Source organism: Lissotriton vulgaris, chromosome 12, assembly GCF_964263255.1.
Source record: "Lissotriton vulgaris chromosome 12, aLisVul1.2, whole genome shotgun sequence".
Lineage (NCBI taxonomy): Eukaryota > Metazoa > Chordata > Amphibia > Caudata > Salamandridae > Lissotriton > Lissotriton vulgaris.
The window spans coordinates 529,563,274-529,585,854 of NC_141700.1; the positions used below are offsets into that span (position 1 = coordinate 529,563,274).

Sequence of the window (22,581 nt, forward strand, 5' to 3'; positions counted from 1 at the left end):
CAAGATCCGAATGGCAAGTCCTGGATGTTGAGTGCCTCAGTTGAGATTTCTGAGCAGTGCTTGTAGGACTGTCTGAAGCTTATTTGCACCTGCTGCAGCTTCACTAGGTCCGGCGGAACTTTTTGCCTTTTCCTTTCTGCTTCTTTTCCTACAATGCGTTTCATCTGAAGACACGACCAGGTCCCTGAATGTGTGCAGGGGGACGCTATTGATTGAATGAACGTGCCGAGATCTGGATGGCACCGAGGTGGTGTCCAGCAAATTGCCGCACTGGTGTGGCCATCCTACAATGCTGCGCCGAAAGTCGGCGTGGGGTGCCCCGTTGGTTTATGAGGTGATGTCAGTAGCGGACCGATGTGTGAATAGGTCGGAACCAGCACAAGGCGCCCTGCACTGTTGAGCCTTTTTCAATGTCTGTTTTTTGTTGTTTCCCCTCCATCAAAAACAAAACAAAAATACAAGGCGCCAAGATCCGAATGGCAAGTCCTGGATGTTGAGTGCCTCAGTTGAGAGTTCTGAGCAGTGCTTGTAAGACTGTCTGAAGCTTATTTGCACCTGCTGCAGCTTCACTAGGTCCGGCGGAACTTTTTTCCTTTTCCTTTCTGCTTCTTTCCCTACAATGCGTTTCATCTGAAGACACGACCAGGTCCCTGAATGTGTGCAGGGGGACGCTATTGATTGAATGAAAATGGCGGCTTGACACAAAGCTGACTCAAGCGTTACTGTTGGTGCTATACAGACAAAAATTGGTTTTCAGTTTGTACATTCTTCAGGTTTTTTTTTTCCATCCAAGTCTGATTGAGAGTTTGTAGAAAAATGGCTTCAGATTTTCCACATACTACTCTTCAACATTCTTCCTAAATGTAACAATGTGAAACTCACTAGGAGAACGGCTGTTTCTGTTTCCTTTCAAAATGCTGCCACCAATATTTTCTGAATGGAAGACACCATCTTGTAGCATAAAGGGCCGAAAGGGGTTCTGGTCTGGCCGATGGTTGGTGGAGACATTTTGACTATATCTTGGACCTGCCCGGCCTCGCCCAAAATGGCGCCGGTATAAATGGGACTCGTAACTCTTTGCCCGCAAATGTATATCTAGAAAATGTTATTGTAAGTGGCCCTGTCGTATTTTAATTACAAAATGTACGTCCACCGATTCCGCAACTGTTAGACACCTTTGTTCTTGTCACCTAATGGCCCGCTCGTTACGTTCTTCTACAGTGTAAATGTCTCCTCATCATATACGATTTCAGTTTGCTCTGTGGCCGGCCCACGTGGTTATAGGCCCGTATTTGTATACTGACATTTTCACAATAAAGGTTTTTAAAACAAAACACGGTAGTAGTATTTTCATTTGTAAAGTTTTTACTTTTAGTGACTGTTTTCGAATCAGTAAAAGGCAAGTGAAATAAAGCAGTCCAATTACATGACGGATAAAAGGTATAATATGTAGGAACGCAGTAAAGATAAATGGTCAAGGGCAGTTGTGTTTTTCATGTCTGCAACATAAAGTGATCGATAAGAATCTGATAATCAGGCGTATCGGCGACTAAGACAGCAGGCCGAATCTCTTTTACTCAACGGCTCCGTCATGGAAGGAAGAAACGCCCTTTTTCTCGAAAAAGGAATATATTTTACTTGCAAGACAGTTGTAAATTTTCCGGGAAAGTACATTAGCCTGGAATATTATAACATATGTTTGAAAAAAAAATATTGTTCGAAAATAATAAAAAGCGTAATTTTTAGGTCATATGACCAAGCTTTTCATCATTAAATTAACAAAAGTAAAATGAACCAATGAAAAGTTTTATTAACAAGTCACATGACCTGTTATGCTTACGTTACGCGCTGCGCGCCGTGCCTCGGATCACTTCCGGGTGCGCTAACGCGGCGTGTCATAAAACGCATTACGCGACAACGTAGGTCAAGAATATAGTCTAAATGTCTCCACCAACCAGCGTTCAGAACACAACCCCTTTCAGCAGTCCAAAAAGTTCTGTTAAATGACAACAGAGGGGACAGGCAACAAGAACCATCAGTCAAAGAGGGGAGGGCAAGTTCTTCTCTTCCGGGTCATGTTGGGGCGCTACCGGAACTGATCGAATTGGTAGTCTACAGTGTTTCTGGATGTTTCAGACTAAAGCTGGCGTCAGCATGAGACCACTACCATCTCGTAGCTCCGTCGTGGCCATTCCACGAGCAATCATGGCAGCCGCTCCCCACCAGAAGCCTGCGGGAGTCGGAGGCCCCCAAGACTTTTGTAGAATCTTCACGGCTGAGGGGACGCTTTTCGAGAATGGGACCCAAGCCCTAGCAGACAAGCGTCCGAGTTCCAAGGTGTCCCAGGGCCATTTTAGTGGACCAGGCCCAAAACCGAAGAGCCGGCCACCATTTTGAGAGTCCTGTGGCAGCCGCCTATCGCTGCACCGCAAGAGCGGGCGCATCTCAACTACATGGTGAGCGAGACGCTGTAGTCGCAAGAGCGGGCGGAAAACAGCTGAACGGCGGAAGAGGCACAGTGTAGCAAAAGCGGGCGGAATGGCAACTAAAACGATAAAGGGGCGCCCCACTACAGCTTGTCTTCAGGTCAAACGGATTGTGGGACAAGGTCCAGAATTGAAGAGTCATCAAAAGGCAAAAAGTTCCGCCGGACCCCGGGAGCCTGCCGCCTATGTCGGGGGCGATCTCAGGCTACACCAGTGCTATAAGACTTGGGGAGGGTGTCGGAGCCAAGCGTCTTCTCCGAGTCCATGGCCATCACACCGCCCCTCAGGGGCCTCCGTCAAGCTGTTTAGGAAGGTAACATATCACATTGTTTTCTAATGCAGTCAGGTCCACAAACGACACTCACTTACTTTGAGAATAGTGAAGCTGCAGTAGGTGGAAATAAGCTTCAGACAGTGTTACAAGCACTGCTCAGAACTCTTAACTATGGCACCCAACATCCAGAACTTATGCTATTTGAGAATGGTAGTGACATCGAAGCATCTCAGGGACCAAAACCATTAACGTACTTTCACGTATGAAAATCTTACTTGGGGAGGGGGCAGGAGCGAAGCGCCCCCTCCCAGTCAGCGCCACCACACCGTATGTTGAAAATCTGAAGCCATCGTTCTACAAAGTCAACCAAACTTGGATTGAAAAATCTAGAAAAATGTACAAACTGAAAACCAGTTTTGGTCTGCATAGCATCAGTAACAACGCTTGAGTCAGCTTTGTGTCAAGCCGCCATTTTGATTCAACAAAGCACAGGCATTGAAAAAGGCTGAAATTCAGAACTCTAAACTATGGCACCCAACATCCAGGAGCTTGCTATCCGGATCTTGGAGCCTTGTGCTGTTTTCGATCTATTCACACATCGGTCCACTACTGACATCATCTTATAAACCAACGTAATGTAAATAGTTTTTTAATAAAATGTTTTACCCTGTTTCTTTGCTGGTGTGTTGTCTATATTTTTAATATTTGCATAGGGTTTGTCGTTATTTTGTGCGGGATGGGTGATGGAGCCGAGCTGTCTTGCAGCCCTCATGGTGTGGAGCTCAGTTCATCTCACTATTTTCGTATTTCTCAAGAAGGGTTGTTCCTAATATTTCTATTTTAGCGAGGTCAAAAAGAGATCCAATTAGTGGCCTACTGATTTTGCTCGATTACTTTTATTTTTTTACACGATTTTTCACTATCTGCAAAGACTAAACAGAGTATTGCGACTTTGTGCTTGTTTGTAAATAGAGAATGATCCAAAGAGAACCAATTCTAAAACAGTAAATGCTTGGACAACAATCAATCAAATGGAGAGACAAGGAGGCACGACGGATTACAACGGGGGTAAAGGCCTGCGTTAACTACCGTTCAGTATCTGCAAAGAGAGAGTACTACTAAGGCAAAAGAGGGGAGGGGGGGGGGGGCAGCGTTCAAAGCACATCAGCGTGCATAAATACGAAAATGTTTTTATCTATCACGTACTTGACATTTTAAAGCTTTTCATATTTGCTATTAAAAAACCAATGAAATTCACAGAAAAAACCATAGGTTATAGTGGATATATAGTTAGGAATTTGCATTTACAAAACCTTGAAAATTCAATGAAAAAACCATAGGTTATAGGCCATATATAGTTAGGAATTAGCATTTACAAAACCTTATTTTACTCGCATAAAACCATTGAAATTCCATATATAGTTAGCTAACTATAAGCGCTAACTATATATCGCGCACCCGCAATCCACTGCTGATGATGTCACATATTACATCATTCATGACATGGTCAGTGACATCACTGATGACATCACTGATGACATCTCAAATGACATCACTGATGACAACTCAAATGATATCAATGATGACATCTCAAATGACATCACTGATGACATCACTGATGACAACTCAAATGACATCACTGATGACATCTCATTTGTCATCACTGATCACATCACTCATGTGATAATACAATGAACCTCTTCAGACTCTAATATAACCTTACATACACTCAGTATAAACAGACACTCACAGACTGTCACTCATCCATGGAGTTACTCACACACCTAGTCAGTCATGCAAAGAATCAATCACACCTCCATTTCCTCAACTATACAGTTATACACATCTTACTTATTCAAACATATAATAACACATATTTACTCTCTTATATAATCCCTGATACAAGCTCACAGTGATCGATACAGCCACTCACACATTCACTGGCTCTTATGTTCAGTTATTTATATATCTCAACTCTCACATGTATTGTGTTTTACATACGTACTTACTTGCACATGTAGCAATGAGAAATCCATTCACTCACCAACACACCCATGCACAGTCAACCGCCCATATAGCTGTTTCCACATGCACTCTTGAACTCATACTCCTAGTGAATCAACTGCTTACACATCTATGCACAGAGTCACGCACCTCCCAGCCACCCACACACACACTCAGCCTCCCATTCAAATATTTGGGCAACCAATCAATAACCCATATGGCCACTCTTATAGCTACTGATCAACACATGCAGCAGCTTACACAACAACAAACATACTGATGCACGAATTAAGACAGTTTAGTCACTAACCCATGTACTCAGTGAGACACATTTAATCACTCACTCATACAGTCAGTCATGCACCTACTAAATTCTTCATCCAGACACTTATACATCCACTCATTCTTCAATATGTGAAACATATTTAAACTTTACAGACACATACAATCACTGGATGTTGTGATCAGTGATGTCATCAGTGATGTCACTGACCATGTCATGAATGATGTAATATGTGACATCATCAGCAGTGGATTGCGGGTGCGCGATATATAGTTAGCGCTTATAGTTAGCTAACTATATATGGAATTTCAATGGTTTTATGCGAGTAAAATAAGGTTTTGTAAATGCTAATTCCTAACTATATATGGCCTATAACCTATGGTTTTTTCATTGAATTTTCAAGGTTTTGTAAATGCAAATTCCTAACTATATATCCACTATAACCTATGGTTTTTTCTGTGAATATATATATATATATATATATATATATATATATATATATATATATATATAATTATAACTGTGTCTGTTCGCAATTGCATTTAAGCAGATATGACATAAATCCAATGTATTTTACTTGCATTTTATCTGTATTTTACAAGTATTCAATTATTATCTTTTAAACAATATTAAACAGAAGTAATAGGAAGAATGACAAGTATTTCTTCTATGTCTAATTATGCACAGTCACTTTAAATAGAGGTGTATCTCACGACATTGTTGTCATGTGATCAAGGCAGGGATCTGCCGAAACGTGTCGTGATGGCTGGTGGCACTCGGTAAATAAACTAAAATCAACACAGAATTGGGTCTACCTCGTCTTACTTGCAAGTCTGTGGCGAAGTTGTGGTGGAGGTGAGCTTTTGAAGCATATATATATATATATATATATATATATAAACACACACACACACATATGAAGCAATAGGCTGTATGAAATATACCTGAATTGCTGTTTTAGGTGATAGTTATGAAGTGTCCTTTAACCCAACTTACATACACATACTTCTTCGTTAAATGGTGAGATACATTAGCAGAATGATTCAGAGTAGACCAGGTAAATTCTTTTGCAATGCAAAAAATCTTGCGAAAGTTGGACATTTCATATGCTTTTCTCCAGTCGGAGTCTCCTTCCAGCATCTCTGGGGTCTTCGCAATTCACTTTCACTCAAGATACCAACAATTTCATTTCTTAAACCTTCATGTAATTTTTGCAAAACATTATGAAATTTCCCTAAAAGAAACTTTGCGATTTCGCATACCTCAAAAAAAGAAAATAAAACGGACTCATAAAACCCTGCATAAGCCACTGGGCAACCAATGAGAGAGATGAGCCAAACACCACTAAAACCAGAAGGATTCAAAATGAGCCAGATAAACTGGACTGCAATCAGTCATATGTCAGGCTCACATGATATTTGACTCTGCATTCCCCAACGAAAGGGGACTGTCCAAGGCACTTCAATGACAACAAACACTATGTACAGTGCTTTAAATGGGAAGAAATAAGTGCATATACTCATTAAAATAAGATAGAGATGTGGCGAGTAGGCAGGGCTAGGGGCGGGGCTGAGGGCAAGACAAGAAGATACTTAGTAACTTCAATAACAGTTGCAGCACATACCAAACCACATGAGAAATGTGTGATATAAACAAGACAGGTTAACTCATTACAAAAAATGAAAGACAAAGACAAAGATATTCTGACATGTCCTTGCTATGTAATAGTTGCACCTTCTTAATGCCATACTGTTAATCGCTGTTGTTTGGCACAATACTATATATTTTTGAGCATGCGAGTAGTCAGATAATGAAAATACCCCAACTTCGAACCAAAGCTCTTGTGTCACCAAGCAAATGAAGTAACTCACCACGACCCTCCCTAGAACCGATACCTTGTCCCTTTCATCAATCTATCCATTCATCCTTTCATACAACCATTTACTTGCTGATGTCCACCATTTAACCTTTACATTTTGTCCTCTATTCAGTCTTTCATCCATCATTCAGTTTTTCAACATTCTTTCTGTTCACCCTTTCATATCCAAACCTATCCAGCCATCTCCAAATCTATCCATCCATCCCTTCACTCAAGCATCTCTTTAGCCACCCTTTCACTTTGATGGAGCAAGGATTCGCGCGACGAGCGACTTGCTCGTATTAATGAACCTCGAATAACGTTAACTATGTAACCAACATGTTTGTTTTACAAATTTTGCGCCTTTTACATCGACATCGGGTGTCCGAGAGACGCTTGCTTATGTGTTTAGTAAACCTTAATACGCTTGCATCTAAAATGGCTGCTGCTATGTGAATGTTTCTATGGCGCAAGCGTCTGTCATACCCACGTGACATGACGTAGTTTAATTTTGGAGGGAATCTGTCGCATCTGCGCACTAGTGCTAATATGGCTGCTCTATGTTCTCATGTGCGAGAAGCTTGCACTGCTGATTTTGCTAAACAATTTGTTCTGCTTAATCCTAATGCTATAGTTTATTATAAAGTAATGGGTATAGAGTACAAATACATGGTATACAGTGTATTCATTTATTTCTGTGTTCTAAAACTGTTTCCTTTTATTTTTTATGTATCGAAATCTTTGGGCCTGGGAGGTGCTATTACTCCATTCTGAAAGTCCTTTTGCGCATGACCCAGCCTGGCCAGGAACTGAACTCGCTGTCATTGAATTTGAGCCAAAAGACAGTCACAGCCAAGATGCACCTGGGAAGATGACTTCTGACGCTGCTAGAAGAAGCTAAACTGTATACAATGTATTTGTCAATAGAACAACCATTGTTAGGTGAAATACAGATGTCATGTCAAAGTAAAATTGATGGGGTGGGAGCGAAAAATGTATATTCAACACTGAAATGACAGAATTTAGGTGGTGTGATGACCTCTCCTCCTTCTTGGACCAATCAAAATTGGGGATTCTTACACTTGCAAAATTGGGGGGTGGTACACTGCCCTGAAAAATGGTATAACTAGAGTAGGCTTAGCTAGTTAATTTGTCCGACTTGTCTGAATAGCTGACCTGTCACTGACCCAACGCACTCAATAGGAGACTAAGAGCAGATGGCTGCGGAGCACTCTGTCTGAAGATTCGCTGACCCAATCGGGGTTCTGGGAAGCTGAAGTGCTGGCGAAGCACTTTGTTGGTGAAATCGATAGCGCAATTGGGGTTCTGACTGTTAGCTGCAGAGAGGGAGTAGCGCGGGTCTGCAACTGAAAAGCGGGTGCTGGTCTTAACCTTTGGTGGTCTGGTCCTGATCCAAATTTGGGTTTTTATTGTCCTGATTCTAATCTGCACCTGCTGGCCTACTGGCACTGCAACTTTTGGGGTTCTTCTGTCCTTTCAACTGACCCGTGGCCAGGGTTGTTCTTCACACCATTCTAGGTAAATATAAATTTGTGTGGGTAATTGTCAGTATAATTGCGACCCTTTCTTTACCCTCCCTAATTTTGTTAAAGCTTTAATTGCATATGTTCCTTTTCTTACCCTCCCTTGGATAAATGATAAATTCGTGTTTTTTGCTGTTTAATAGTGTGTTCCACTTTCTTACCCTCCTTTTAGTTGAATGCTAAACGTTATTCATGATTACATAGATTGTTTCCTTTTTCATCACCCTCCCTTTAAAATAATTAAACTTGGTTATTTGATTTAATAGTATGTTCCATTTTTTTACCTTCCCTATAGCTATATGGTAAATTTGATTTTGTCGTTGCATATTATATTCCCTCTTTTTACCCACCTTTTTATAATTACATAAAGCTGTGTTATTTAGTATGTTCCTTCTTTTTCCTACCCTTAGAAAATGTGTGCGAAGTCTGTTTAATTAAATAGTTTGTTCCTTGTTTTACCTTTCCCTTCAAGAATTAATAAATGATTGGCATAATATATCTTTTGCATAGTTATACACTATTTCTGATTTTGATTATTGATAGTCTTATTGCTTTCAATCTTTGGATCATGACTTTTGATGAAATTTTAGATAAAGAGTTTTAAAACTTCCAGAGTCTGTGATTATTATATGAGTGCAAATTGCTATTTAACAAGCTACTTAATGCCTCCTCCGACAGCATAGAAAAACTATCAAGGCCAACAAAACCTGGCACAAACACAGAAGACAACATCTTAGTTACCCTTATGCATGAAGCTGAGGGTCCAGAGGGATCAGCTCTAGGTCAAACAGACCAACAAATTCATAACCATCAAAAATCAAAAAAACCTCTTGTACAACCTAAAATTTTCTCCAAGTTTGCCTTTGTAAAAGATGCTGGGGCCGTGTTAAACCATATGAGCCCCTCTCAGAAGGGCGTTCCCTCCCCTTTGCTACCGGAAATAATCATCTTAACAAAACACGACGTTGCAGACTCGGCAAGAGCCCTAAAACCGGCTTCGGTATTGGCGAGCCATTTGGTCAACGAATGTCCACCTCAACCTTACATAAACTCAACGCCTAACTCAGTTACAGTAGCAAAGAGCCTTCAATGTTCTGAAACCGACGGAAATAATCCCAGGTGGCAAAATAAAAGCTTTGAAGTGAACAAGGACACAGCCGTGATAAGAGAACATAAAGAAGATGAGCCAGCTGATGAGCCTGATGATCAAGACAAAGAGCATTCTCCCAAGGAGCACTTAGAACAGTCATCATCGCTAAACCATTCACTCCACGCCACCTCAGCAAAAAAATCACAGCGGGAGTCCCCTGATTTGGCTTTGGAGTTAAACAGTTCACACCAAACAAATCATCCTGGTCCGAATACAACCCAGTATGTGCCAGCAAGTCCCGTACACACCGCTGCATTGGAGTCAAACATCTCACCTCAAATGAGACTCTCGGATTCAACTATAACTCAGCACTCAGAGTTAGCAATAGCAAACAGCGCATTTCCCGTGATAATTGAAGAACGGGAGATAAAGGCGGAAACACCTGCCCATGGTAAAGGTGCCACGTTCCCTCATGATACAGAAACCAAAACGGTTGATTCCCCAAAGACTCTAAACACAGAAGAGTGCGGGCTCTGGGCATCACTGTTAAACACCATGAACCTCACGACAAAAGCAATGGAATATCACTCGGATAAGATGGATATCCAATTAAATCTGCTAACCCGACTAACGACCCACGTCATCAACATCGACACCAAGCTACTAGATCTGAACGAGATGATTAAAAAAGTTCAATCAAAAACTACAATTAACCCACCAAGCTGTACTTGTTACTCAATCATTGATACATTATCATCTTTACCAGATGTAATGAGTGAGCTCTTAACTGATATAAAATCCATAAATGACTCCCACAGAGCAGCATGGGCAGCAGCAAGCAAGGAAAGAATAAACCCAGATTGTGAGACAACAGAGAAAATCCAATCGGCGGTTATTCCCATTGCTACAATGGTCCCGAACAACTCAATTAATCACTCTAAGGAACTGAATGTACAGATCCCACAACAAACGGGAGGGGCACATAAGCTCCGGCACGACGAAAACCAGCAGAGATCAACCAGAGAGGCGTCCGCCATCGGAGAAAGCAGGGAACACACATGCAACAAACAACTGTCTGCTAAACAAAGAAGGAAAATGAAGAGAAAAGGGAGAAACAAGATGGGCTCTATAAGTACATACTTCCCACAAGCAAACAAACTGCTGCAGGAACAAGACACAGAACAAAGAGGCACTAAGGACGATCTAAGCAAAAGGGCAAGGCAAAGCCCTCCAATATCCCCTACCCTTATAAGCCCAGAGGAAATGTCTGCCAAGAATATAGCAACAGACGCTGATCTTATAAGGGGCTCAGCTGAAGAAGCTGGTGTACAAGTTGACTTAGGGGCGACAAGCAAGTATTCAAAAAACCCCTTCTACATCGAGTCAATGAGGTTACAAAATGCGGACAACCTGGTGGTACAATCAACAGGAGGAACTAATCCTTGGAATTCCGCCATCTGTATCTCCACACCAGCAATGAAACACGAACATCACACAACTGCGGACAAGGTACCCTGCATTCAGAGAGAGCAAAACCCAGGTTCAACCCATAGTACAGCCCTAGAATTAACATTGGGGCAAAGGCAGGACAACAACAAGCACGAACCCCGTGACCCCACTGCCATCTTGGGCCAGCTGACGCAACCCCGTGATCCTACTGCCAACTTGGGTCAGCTGACGCAAAGTGAGCAAGCCCCCTCAGTCTACAGCAATTGCATGAATACAGCACGGGTGTCTACAGCCAACTCGGGCCCGCCGAACCAAAGAGAGCCAAACTCCCAAGAAAGCTCTCATGAATACAGTAACTGCAAAAGCATAGAATGGGCATTAAATCCCGAACAGAGGCAGGAGGACACCAACCACGAAGAGCCCAAAATAATACTCTTCATTCCTGACTACAGATCCAAAGGGCGCGAAGATATTTTAAATCGAAGAAATATCTTACAAGTGTTGAACTTTATTACATCTTTAGCTACGCTAACTACTCAAGACTTGGAGGCTGTCGAATTCATCACTCTCAAACATCTTTCTGAGCAGGAAATAACAAAAACAACCTGGAACTCTGGAGAATTAGTGAAAAAAATCTTAAGAGAGGAAAAGCAATTAAAGGCATGGGGGATTCGAATCAAACCATTCTACAACCCAGGCTACCCAGCTCCACTACTCCGCAATCTACAAGAAAATGCCAACTTGAATTTGAGCAAACACCGTCCAGATATTCCCACAAAATCAATATTGAGAGGAGCACGAGGATGCTCAGTCGAACGAAAGGTAGATGCACCCCCTATGCAAATAACCAACGGTCTTCCGACCCAAAAACAAAAATGGGACTGGATTGCAAAAACAATTAACTTCAGACAGTGCAGCCAATGACAATCTGAAGAACGAATTGGTACCCCCTCAAATACAAATCGGCCGCTTAAATTGTGTTCTTGGAACATAAACGGTCTAAGAGCAAAAATCACCAACAAGGAACTATTGCTATATTTTCAGCAGTATGACTTAATACTGTTACAAGAAACCTGGTCAGCAGAACCGCTCCATCTTCAGGGATTCAAAACATACCACCTCCCAGCAAGGAGAACCTCAAAATTTGGCCATGAGAAAGGTGGTTTAACGATCTACACCGCAATACAAACAATTAACCACGTGAAAGAACTTCTAAACAAAAATATTTCGGGAACTGTAAACGGGATCACTGCAGTTCAGCTGGAAATCTCAATACCGGGTTCCAATAGGCAAGAAGTTATCCTGGTTAACACCTATCTGCACCCAAAGGGAAAACAAAAGGGGGCCACTGCCCTGGTGACAGAACTGAACAAACTAATAACGGTAGTGGATAATCCGAACCTTATTGTCTCAGGAGACTTTAATATGTTCCTTTCAAAATCATCAGGGAAGAACTATCCAATGGAAGATTGTTTGCATGTCAGGGGGATTCTACCTTTGGAAGTGTGCCCCTGGGGCAAACAAACTAATCAATCAAAAAGCTTAAAAGAAGATCTAACCAATTTGGGTCTGATTGCGGCAAATGGGCGAACACCGGGGGACCGTCCCCAAGCAGCAACCTTCCACAACTCGGTTACATCATCGGCGATCGACTACACCTTCTTGTCTTTTTCACTGTTCGCATTAGTACAAGATTTTAAAATCGGAATATCTGACTGCAGTGACCATCTCCCGCAAGAACTGTCACTGAGGGCACAAGGGACAGCGCTAACACTTTTAGCAAATGGCCCAAAGCTGACGACCTCAGCAAAACACAACAGAATTAAGTGCAATACTAGCGACCCAGTACGATTAATGCAAGAAGCAAAGATGTGCTGGGAAAGTGCTGCTGAGCTGAACGACAGCAAAATACTCGCCTGGGAGTCCTTCTTGAAATCCTTTGGCCTAAGGAACACTAAGCAGAACGTCGCTAAAGAAAATAGGGTACGGACAAGCCAAAACAAAACATCATCTAGCCCGTCAAGCAACCCAAAAAATTACTCTCAATCCTCTCTAACGCCTAATCTAAGGGCAGTAAAAACAGCCATCAACAGAACACTTCGCGAGCTGCGGAAAGCCGGGAGCGACAATGACTTAGCATCTAAACTGAGATCACTAAAGTGTAAAAAGAATAAAATCCTGTGGCGAATCAAACGAGAAGCCGCGGAAAAAACATGGGCAAAACTACTCTACGACTCAAAAAATAATAACAGTGCAAGATTTTGGAAAACTGTTAATAAAATAGATAATCCGAATGCCCCTGGAGTGAATTCCCACATCACAGAGGCATCCTGGGTAAACTATCTGTTCCAACACTTTAATGATGAAGTACCAAGCATGGGCCACCGAAACCCAGAACTCTGTAAGCCGATCTCAATGGCCCTTAAGCCCCTAGCTGCTGACACCGACTTCCCAAGTTCGATTGACCAATTGAAGGGACGAATTGCGAAAGGACGGAAAGAGGGAGCCCCAGGCCCAAACGGAATCCCTTCCATTGTCTATAAACAAGATCCAACCTATTGGGCGGAACAATTTCTCCCGCTCTTTGTAGAAATCTGGAAGGTTGAACAAATTCCGTCCTCTTGGAGGGGTTCAATAATAGCTCCAATCTATAAAAAAGGCAACAAGAATGAGGCTAAGAACTACAGACTGATAGCTCTTATAGACATAGATGCAAAATACTTCTCAGGGCTGCTCTTGGAAGAACTAACCTCCTGGGCGTCAACCAAAAAATTAATCCCCATCAACCAGACTGGTTTCCAAAAAAATCTAGGGACCTCGACAAACATCTTAGCCCTCTCCCTGCTGATAGATGCCGCCATCAAACACAAAAAACCATTATATGCGTGCTACATCGACTTCTCAGCGGCTTTTGATAGCATTGATAGAGGGAAATTGTGGTCAAAACTTTCAAAGTGGGAGGTGGACAACAAATTGCTCAACTTACTGATCTTACTACATTCTGATACTTGGATCCAAATAAAACTGGGGGCCGGCAATTGTTTATCAAAAGAGATTCCGACCACAAAAGGACTGAAACAGGGTTGCGTCCTCGCACCGACCCTGTTCAACCTTTTTGTGTCTGACCTTTCTAAAGATCTGGACAACTGCAACCATCACTCCCCAAAGCTAGGGGGGCTTACACTGTCGAACTTATTATATGCAGACGACCTGATACTAATCAGCCACACCCCAGTAGGCCTGCAACATCTTATTAATACAACAAGTACATTCTCGGATAAAAACGGCCTGACCATAAACATGGACAAACCGAAGGTGATGGTTTTCAATCAAAAATCAAAAAAGCAAACATTTCAATGGTCTCTGCACGACCTAAAAATGGAAACAGTTAAGGAATACAAATATCTGGGGATAACTTTTGACTCCAACGGCTCATTCCAGCGACATGTAACAACAATAAAAAACAGCCATCGCTTTAAAAAACATTAAGAATAAAATAGCGGGCCCAAGCTTAATCCCCTTGCTGGATATACTGCGCGCAAAATTATTACCATCAATAACATACGGCAGTGAATGCATGAGAGGGAGAGATGAGGTCATTCTAGACAATGTGGTCAGTAAAACACTCCGAATACTCTTCTCACTCCCCCCCTACACCTCCCCAGCACAGTTAAGGTTGGAGTTTGGTTTACAGAAGCAGCAAATAGCACGTAAAGGTGCATATGCTAAATGCTGGCACAAAATAAAGAATGCTGAACCAGACTCCTTGAACGCCCACCTTTGGAAAGAGCAAGAGACAAACAAGGGATCCCCCGCAACAGTGTACCTTCAAGCAGCTATAAAATCCCTTGCACTGGAAGACCTGTGGCACTCGAGCTGTTCACACAAGTGCTTCAAGCGCCTTGTCAACAAGTCAGTAAAAATTCTTTCCATGGAAGAAGACAAAGCCGCCCTAACCAGGAGATCACATGGGTGGTTTGTGATCCAAGGTTACACTAGCGCCCTACCTCAGCCATACCTCAACATCAGCCTCTCAAGGAAGGTGAAGGAAGATTTCCTGCGGCTGAGGATGGGGGTAATTCCGTCAAAAGTGCATCTTCCCCCATGGAAACGCTTGGAACAGAATTCCAATTGCAGGCTATGCAAATATCCAAAGGAGGACGTTCTGCACTTGTTATGTAGCTGCAAAGCTCTAGACAGTGCTCGAAGCGGCAAATTAACACAGCTCTGGAACCAAAAAGGTGTGCGAACTCGCAGGCAAGCCTTGCTGATCAGCTTCAAGGGCGAAGATATTCAATTAGCCTGCAGCCTAGTGCGCTTCATGAAAACAGTTAACACAATCCAAAACCCAGAGGACAGCGATTGAACTTTATTTATTTATTTATTTATTTATTTTTAGAATTTATTAAGCGCGAACAATTGCCCGCAGGCGTCTCGGCGCTGTATTGTATTACTCACTTGTTGGATACTGAGGATGTTTTTCAGAGGTTAAACAGCCAGGTTTTCAGTTTCTTCCTGAAGGACATTAGGTTCGGACATAATCTTATGGTTTGTGGGAGAGAATTCCATAATCTTGGGGCGGCAACTAGGAAACGTCTGTCTCCCCAGTTGACCAGCCTAGTCCGAGGCACTGCCAAGTCATTCTGTCCTGCTGATCGTAACATTCGAGTGGGAATGTATGGGACAAGATGGTCGCGCAGGAATTGAGGTGCTTGTTGATGTAAGGCCTTGTAGACGATACAAAGTGTTTTAAATTTAATTCGGTTCCTGACCGGGAGCCAATGAAGACTCCTCAAGGATTCTTGTATTGGCTTAAATTTAGGAATGTTCAGGAGAAGTCTGGCTGCCGCATTCTGGATTGTTTGCAATTTCTTTATTATCCTGACTTGTGCGTTTGCAAACAAGCCATTGCAATAGTCCAGTGCTGACAATACCAGAGCGCTGACCAGTGTCTTTCCCACATTAGTAGGAAGAAAAGGAAGAATCTTCCTAACCAGACGTAGTTTGTAAAACGCCGTAGAGGCCGTCTGATTAGCATGAGCCAGAAAATTTAGCTTGTCATCAAAGATGACACCCAAATTTCTTACTTTCGTAACTGGTTTGGGTACGGCTCCAAAAGATGATGGCCACCAGGTTGGGGACCAGCTAGGACTGAGGTGGCCAAAGGTGACCACCTCAGTTTTATCAGAATTTAATTTCAGACAGTTTGCTGACATCCATTTTCCAATGGCCAGCATACCTGTCTTGAAATTTTCCGCCACTGTTTCCCCATTGTTCCTGACAGCCAGTATCAGCTGTGTATCATCCGCATATGAGGTAAGGTTCATCCCGTGCGCTTTGATGGTATTAGCGAGGTCCGACACATATATATTGAATAGTGTCGGACTAAGGGATGAACCTTGAGGCACCCCACATGGCAGCGATAACTCAGCGGATTCAAACTGGCCCAGTATAACTGCCTGGGATCTCTCTGCTAGAAAAGACGCTAGCAGATCTTTTGCTAGGCCTTGTACACCCATCTTTTCGACACGGTTGACCAGGATTTTATGGTCAACCGTGTCGAAAGCAGCAGATAAATCTAAGAGTACCAACAGTGCAGTGCCACCTTGGTCTCTGATGAGTCGAATGTCATCTGCAGCTTTGATAAGTGCTGTTTCCGTTCCATGATATTTACGGAATCCAAATTGTGTTTCATCGAGCAGGTGGTATTGCTCGATGAATTCCGTAAGTTGAATATTCATGGTTTTTTCCACTATTTTAGCAAGGAAAGGTAAATTTGCTATAGGCCGATAGTTTTTAAGTTCTGCTTTGTCCAAGCCAGGTTTTTTCAAAAGGGGTTTGAGTAAAGTTTTTTTTTAACTGGTTTGGAAAGATGCCTGTGCGGAACATGAGGTTAATTATTTGGGTAATGGCTGGGATAACCGTATCCAGTATTGAACGGAGGATGTTTGAGGGACATGGATCCAGGGCTGATCCGGATTTAATTGTTTTAATAATGTCCTGAATATGAACTTCCGTAACCTCTGCAAAACAGGAAAAATTTATACTTGGGGATGGGGTATCTATCCTTTCAAGGCATTGGTTATCGGCTAGGTTGAAGGCTGAAAATATGTCATTCACTTTGCTAAAAAAGAATGAAGCCAATGAATCACAGAAATCTTGTGAGCACGGGGGGTTAAGGTCTGGGACACTTCCCGCAAGCTGTTTAGTTATTTCAAACAACTTTTTATTCGAGTTTTTTGCACTTTCAATTTGCTCAGTATAGAATTTCTTTTTTGTCTCTGTGATCAATAGTTTATATTGGGTTAGCAGTCCCTTGTCTCAACTTGACTCAATAAGACTCGCTTCTGCATCTCAAGAAACTCTCCTTTGATTAACAAAGACTCAGTAAATCTCAAAACTTTCTCTTTTACAAACACAATGTGTTGCATCAGTTTGCACGATTCTTTCGTCCATATCTTTTACCCTCTTTTACTGTTTTAACTTTTTTTGTAAAACTCTTTGATTATGTATCTACTCCAATGCTTTTAAGAGTCATTGCAAAGATTTTTATTAATCACGCAATAAAGTTATTATTATTATTATTATTATTTGTTTATTGAACTACCTTTAAAACTAACTCCCTGATCCAATAGGTTATAGGTACCAGTGACAAGGATTGGTAAGTCAATGGTATAGGACCTAGTAGGTAAAAATATCTGGTAGTAGAGCGGAGGTTACCTGATTAAGTAAATGTGTAATTGAATTATGGGCCCAGGTGAGTATGGTAAATTTATGGTCTGGTGACCTGCGCACTCTATCAACTTATCCATCAATACTTTCGCTCATCATTTCATCAACTTTTTCACTCCTTCATGGCAACCACCCTTTTACTCCATTCATCCTCCCTTTCACTCATCCGTCCTCCCTTTCATTCATTCAGCCATTCTTTCACTTATCCACCCATTCGCCCTTTTATCCATCTATCCACCCTTGCTTTCACTCATCCATCCATTCTTTCACTCATCCATTATTTCATTAATTAATCCATCCATCTATAGATCAATCATTCCACTCACCCATCCTTTCATTCACTCACCCACCAACCCTCCATTTTTTGTTATTTATAAACATTTGTTGCGAGCAGACATGCACACATTTCCTTTAAAATACCTCATGAGAGTTTCTTGATTCTCTCCCTCTTTGTCTTGCTTTTCTCTTACAAAAAAAACAGACATACACATGCCGGCAAACACACAGACATAAGTAGACAAAGAAAATACTCAGGTATGATTAAAGCCATTTTAAGCTCGATACCTCCCATCACTTTCTAGATTGGCACTGTCTTGATTCTTGTGTTTGCACAAATTCACACAATAGTGTGAATGTGATTGAAAGCACAGGGCCTAAATGGACCCTGCTCTGTCAAACAGCATGATGGTTGACACCGGACATTATGCAAATAAGCCCTGCTGAATAGCTCAGCTGGGGCTCAGGTCCGGGCTACAGAAGCGGCGCTTTGGCTGCCAGGGACAGGTTGCACTCTTGCTCACCAGCACTCGCAGCCAATGAGCCTACCCTTTCATGAGTACTGGTAAACTCCTAGGCAGTAGAGAAGTGCTGATACTCAGAGTGATAAAACTAAGAAGTACCGGTACTCAGTACCAGTAAGTACAGGCCCATTTAAAGCACTGACAATGTGCAACGAGTAGCAAAACACTCAAAAACAACATATGTAATTTTTTGAGCCACACTTTAAATGTAAACAAAATGTATCTGCTTACTGCGCTGGCAAGCGGGGCCTCGGAAGCCAGGGGCACAGTTACAGCTCCCATCTTCCGGTGAACAAGTCGCTCCATTCTTACAAACACAGGACATGTTGCAGTTTCGCCCCCAGCGGTCCTCCTCACAGGGTAAATTACATCGCACACCTGAAAAACGAGATGAAGACGTTACAAGAGCATCAAATAGATGATGGTGTGTTGGCATCAGCAGGATATCATTTGTACGTCTTAAAACACAAGGTTAGGTATGGTAGCATTAAAACTGAGGTTATAGTTTAGTTTCAACATGTCACCAGTTGCGTAAGTGGTACTTTGCTACTTTCTTAACGTTTCCATAATTTGATCATGATTTTTTTTTATTTCCGGTTGGATACCGATAAAATACAAAAATAATACTTTACATGTAACGATAAAACAAGTTTTACAAACTTGCAGTGCACAATTCAGAAATATATCTACATAGAGTGCCAAGTACATTAGAGACAAAGTCAAATCAGTGAGGCAAGATGTTACCTGTGTGAGTAGTCACAGTCAGCTGCTCCTCTCCAAGTCCGGCACCAGCGGCAGCCCCATGTAGATGTGTGAGGCGTGTAGTAGAGCAAACGTGGGTTCTACGATATGTGTCGGCATTCTAATTGGCATTCAGAATTATGCCCGTGTAATAAGATGAAATAATTGGAAGTAGCCGAGGTGTAGCATATGAAGAATGCTTTATTAAATCAGAAAATAAGTATCAAGGGGGGACCCCACCAGGAGCAGCCCACTTGCTGCTCAGCCCGTCCTCAACTGATCCTCACACTCAGGCATTCCAACACTCCGGCACAACCCTAAGCAGTTCATCCGACACTGAGATTAGGAGGACGAGGCTACACAGAAAGATCAAAGACCCGAGCCAGATCCAAATATCTACAAAATCGATTAAAAAAGAATGGGTCAGTCTCTGCATTAAAATAGAATTAATCTGCAATACAGCAGGTCAATATGGAGCTGCAGGGCCAAAGCCAGACTCCCTTGGGGGGTGGAGATTCTCCAGCTACTGCAGACATCACAGAGGAACCATCCCTGAAGTTAAAATATAGCTTCATTAAACAGCATTAGAAGGAGACAATCAGGACATGCCACACACATCAGAGCATGTCCTACCTTTCACATACAATGCACCCTGCCCAGAAGTGTACCTTGGGCCTACCTTAGGGGTGACTAACGTAAGGAAAGTGAAGGTTTGGAACTGGAAAGTGTGTGCACTTGACAAGTCGACATGGCAGGCCCAGATTGCACACAGGCCCTGCAATGGCAGTCCAGAGTTACATTTTACAAGCTGCTTCTGTGGGTGGCACAATTAAGTGCTGCAGGCCAATAGCAGCATTTGATTTGCAGGCCCTGGGCACACAAAGTGCACTGTACTAGTGTCTGACTAGTAAATCAAATATGCCAATCATGGAATCACCAATCCATAACAACAAATTACAAAGGGAGCGCTTGGACTTTGGCACTGAACAGCAGTGGCAAAGTGCCCAAAGCATCTAGACCAGCAAAATGGAGTCCAACACACAGCAAAAACACAGGAGGCAAAGGCAAAAAATGCAGGGGAGACCCACGTCAATGGTGCCAGGTCTAACAGTTACTATTGACTTAGAGTGGATTGTAACAGCATTTCCTAAATGCCCATTTCACATTTAGGAAATGCTTTGTACGTGTGCTTAGGAAATCACAAACAGGAAATCCCTATTTGTGAGTTCCTATTTAGGGAATCACAAAATGCGATTTCTACTAGGTAGAAATGGCTTGCATTTTTGGATTCCCTATCTGCCTTTGTACATATGGAAAGGCAACTTAGCATTTCTTAACAGACCAAAATTGTGATTTGGTCTGTTAAGAAATTCTTGATCCTTCTGTACCTATGGCCCAAAGTGGGCAAAAGGGACTATGACACTTAATATTTGTAATGGCTTCAAGAATCTGTGGGGCCATTTTATCAATAAGCATTACTAAATTAGTTGGCTACCCTTTTTGTATTCACATTTTTGAAGAAGAGCAAAAAGACAGTCTCTTTCAATTTGATCAGGGTATCTTTTGTATGTCTTTATTATTGTAAGCCCCCCGCCCCAATCACTAACTAGTTCTCTTGACAGATCAAGGTCAGAATATCCAACCTCATTGCTTTCAGCATTTAGTTCCTCCTCATGTATCTCCTTGATCCTCTGTAACTGGCTCCCATTTAACAAGACGCTATTGAAATCTGCTTTGTTTGCTTGGATGGTCAACAGACAACCTGCCAGGCCCAGTAGGCAAGCTCCTGGTGATCCAAAATGTGTGTTCTCACATCAGTCATCAGAGAGCTTGGTGTTTTAAGATTTGTCTTCCAAATGTAGTCCGAAGGCCTTTTCTATGGCCTCTCCTGACAGAAAGTCTAAGAGATGGGACAGTGGCATAACGAAACTTGAGGGGGTCCCCCTGCAGAGTATATGGAGGGGCCCCCCTCTGGACTCACATAGGACTTCTCAGGCCAGGGTACTGCACTAAGGGGGCCCCCTGGAGCTCGCGGGCCTTTATTATGCCACTGAGATGGGACACCCTGGGCAAGAACATTTTGTGTCCGGCAGTTCACTTTTAGTCCAGGGTAAGCCACATGACTGATCGACCGCTATGTCCTTGCATTTTGCGAATTTTCCAAACTTGAGGTGGTTAGCTCACAGGAACACATGAAGAAACTATTTTCTGATTGGAATAGTGATAGCTTCAACCAGGATCCTGAAGCGTGACTTGCAAACACACTACACAGCTATGCCTGGAAGCAGTCAACTGGCTTTTTAGAGATGTCCTTGTCACCTTGATGAACATGCCCTTCAATGGCAAGCAGCTTTATGCTTGACTACTCCCTGGATAGCATCAATACTAGCAGGGCTGTGGCCCACTAAATGGACCCAGCCATAAAAGCTAAAGGTGTGGCCCAAAACAAATAGATTAAAATTGTGTGCCAATGTAGTTTATGTGGAGAATGACCCGACTAGGCACAACCATATTTAGAAGTTAAAATAACACTCTTATTGTGGGCCAAAGCAAAAATAAGTTTAACCCAGTACATGTAAAGTTTAAGGGTCACAATGGGCTCAGGATATGAACATTTACTGTTTGGGCACTACCTTTGAAATCATGCCTTGAAGACAACCCTTGTGAAAATATAATACGTGCATTCATGGCTGGCTTTAAGGCACTGCGACTGGTGCGGCGGCACTACGTGCTGACCTGGGGAGGGAGCGTGGACATGGGGGGGGGGATGTTTAGAAATAACTTTTGATTGAAAAACACCTTCAGCAGAGTCCCTTGTGCATCTGCGTTCAGTTTCAGGCAGCATTAAAAATGTCAGGATAACTCTTGTGATTATTGTTCCAGCAAGAGAGAGAACAGGGTTTTGTGTAGGGGCAGTTTTGACTCACCATAAAGTAGTGCAAAGGGTTACTATGCCTGCTGCAAAGAATGTGCACCTTACAGATCACATATCTGTATTTTATGTGGATAGCTCAGTGGATTACTGCTTTTGTCACAGAGATCCTTTTGTCACTGTAGTTCATAACATACAACCTTAATATGGAACATTGAATGTTACGAACTGTCATCAAAGAGCCTCATGCAGACTGCATAAAATAGGTTAGGTTATCTATTCCTAATGCTGCTGAAAAGTGTTTCTTTGAAAAATGATTGTCACACCGGGCGCCAACAGCTCGAAAGCCGGCCCTGTGTGCATTTTCACATACAATAGATATTGGTACAAATCCAATATAGTTGTACTTATTTCTTTTTTCGTGGAATTTGGTGCTATATTCTTTCTG

At 42.4% G+C, this 22,581-nt stretch overlaps 1 protein-coding gene across 1 annotated transcript in view; it reads right to left on the reverse strand.

Moving 5' to 3' along the window:
• PEAR1 (platelet endothelial aggregation receptor 1) overlaps window positions 1-22,581 on the reverse strand; it is a 404,365-nt gene that overhangs the window by 58,805 nt on the left and 322,979 nt on the right. The window contains exon 15 of the mRNA XM_086945319.1: window positions 18,752-18,898. Within this exon, the coding sequence (XP_086801445.1) occupies window positions 18,752-18,898 (147 nt within the window). The remainder of the gene's footprint in view (window positions 1-18,751; window positions 18,899-22,581) is intronic.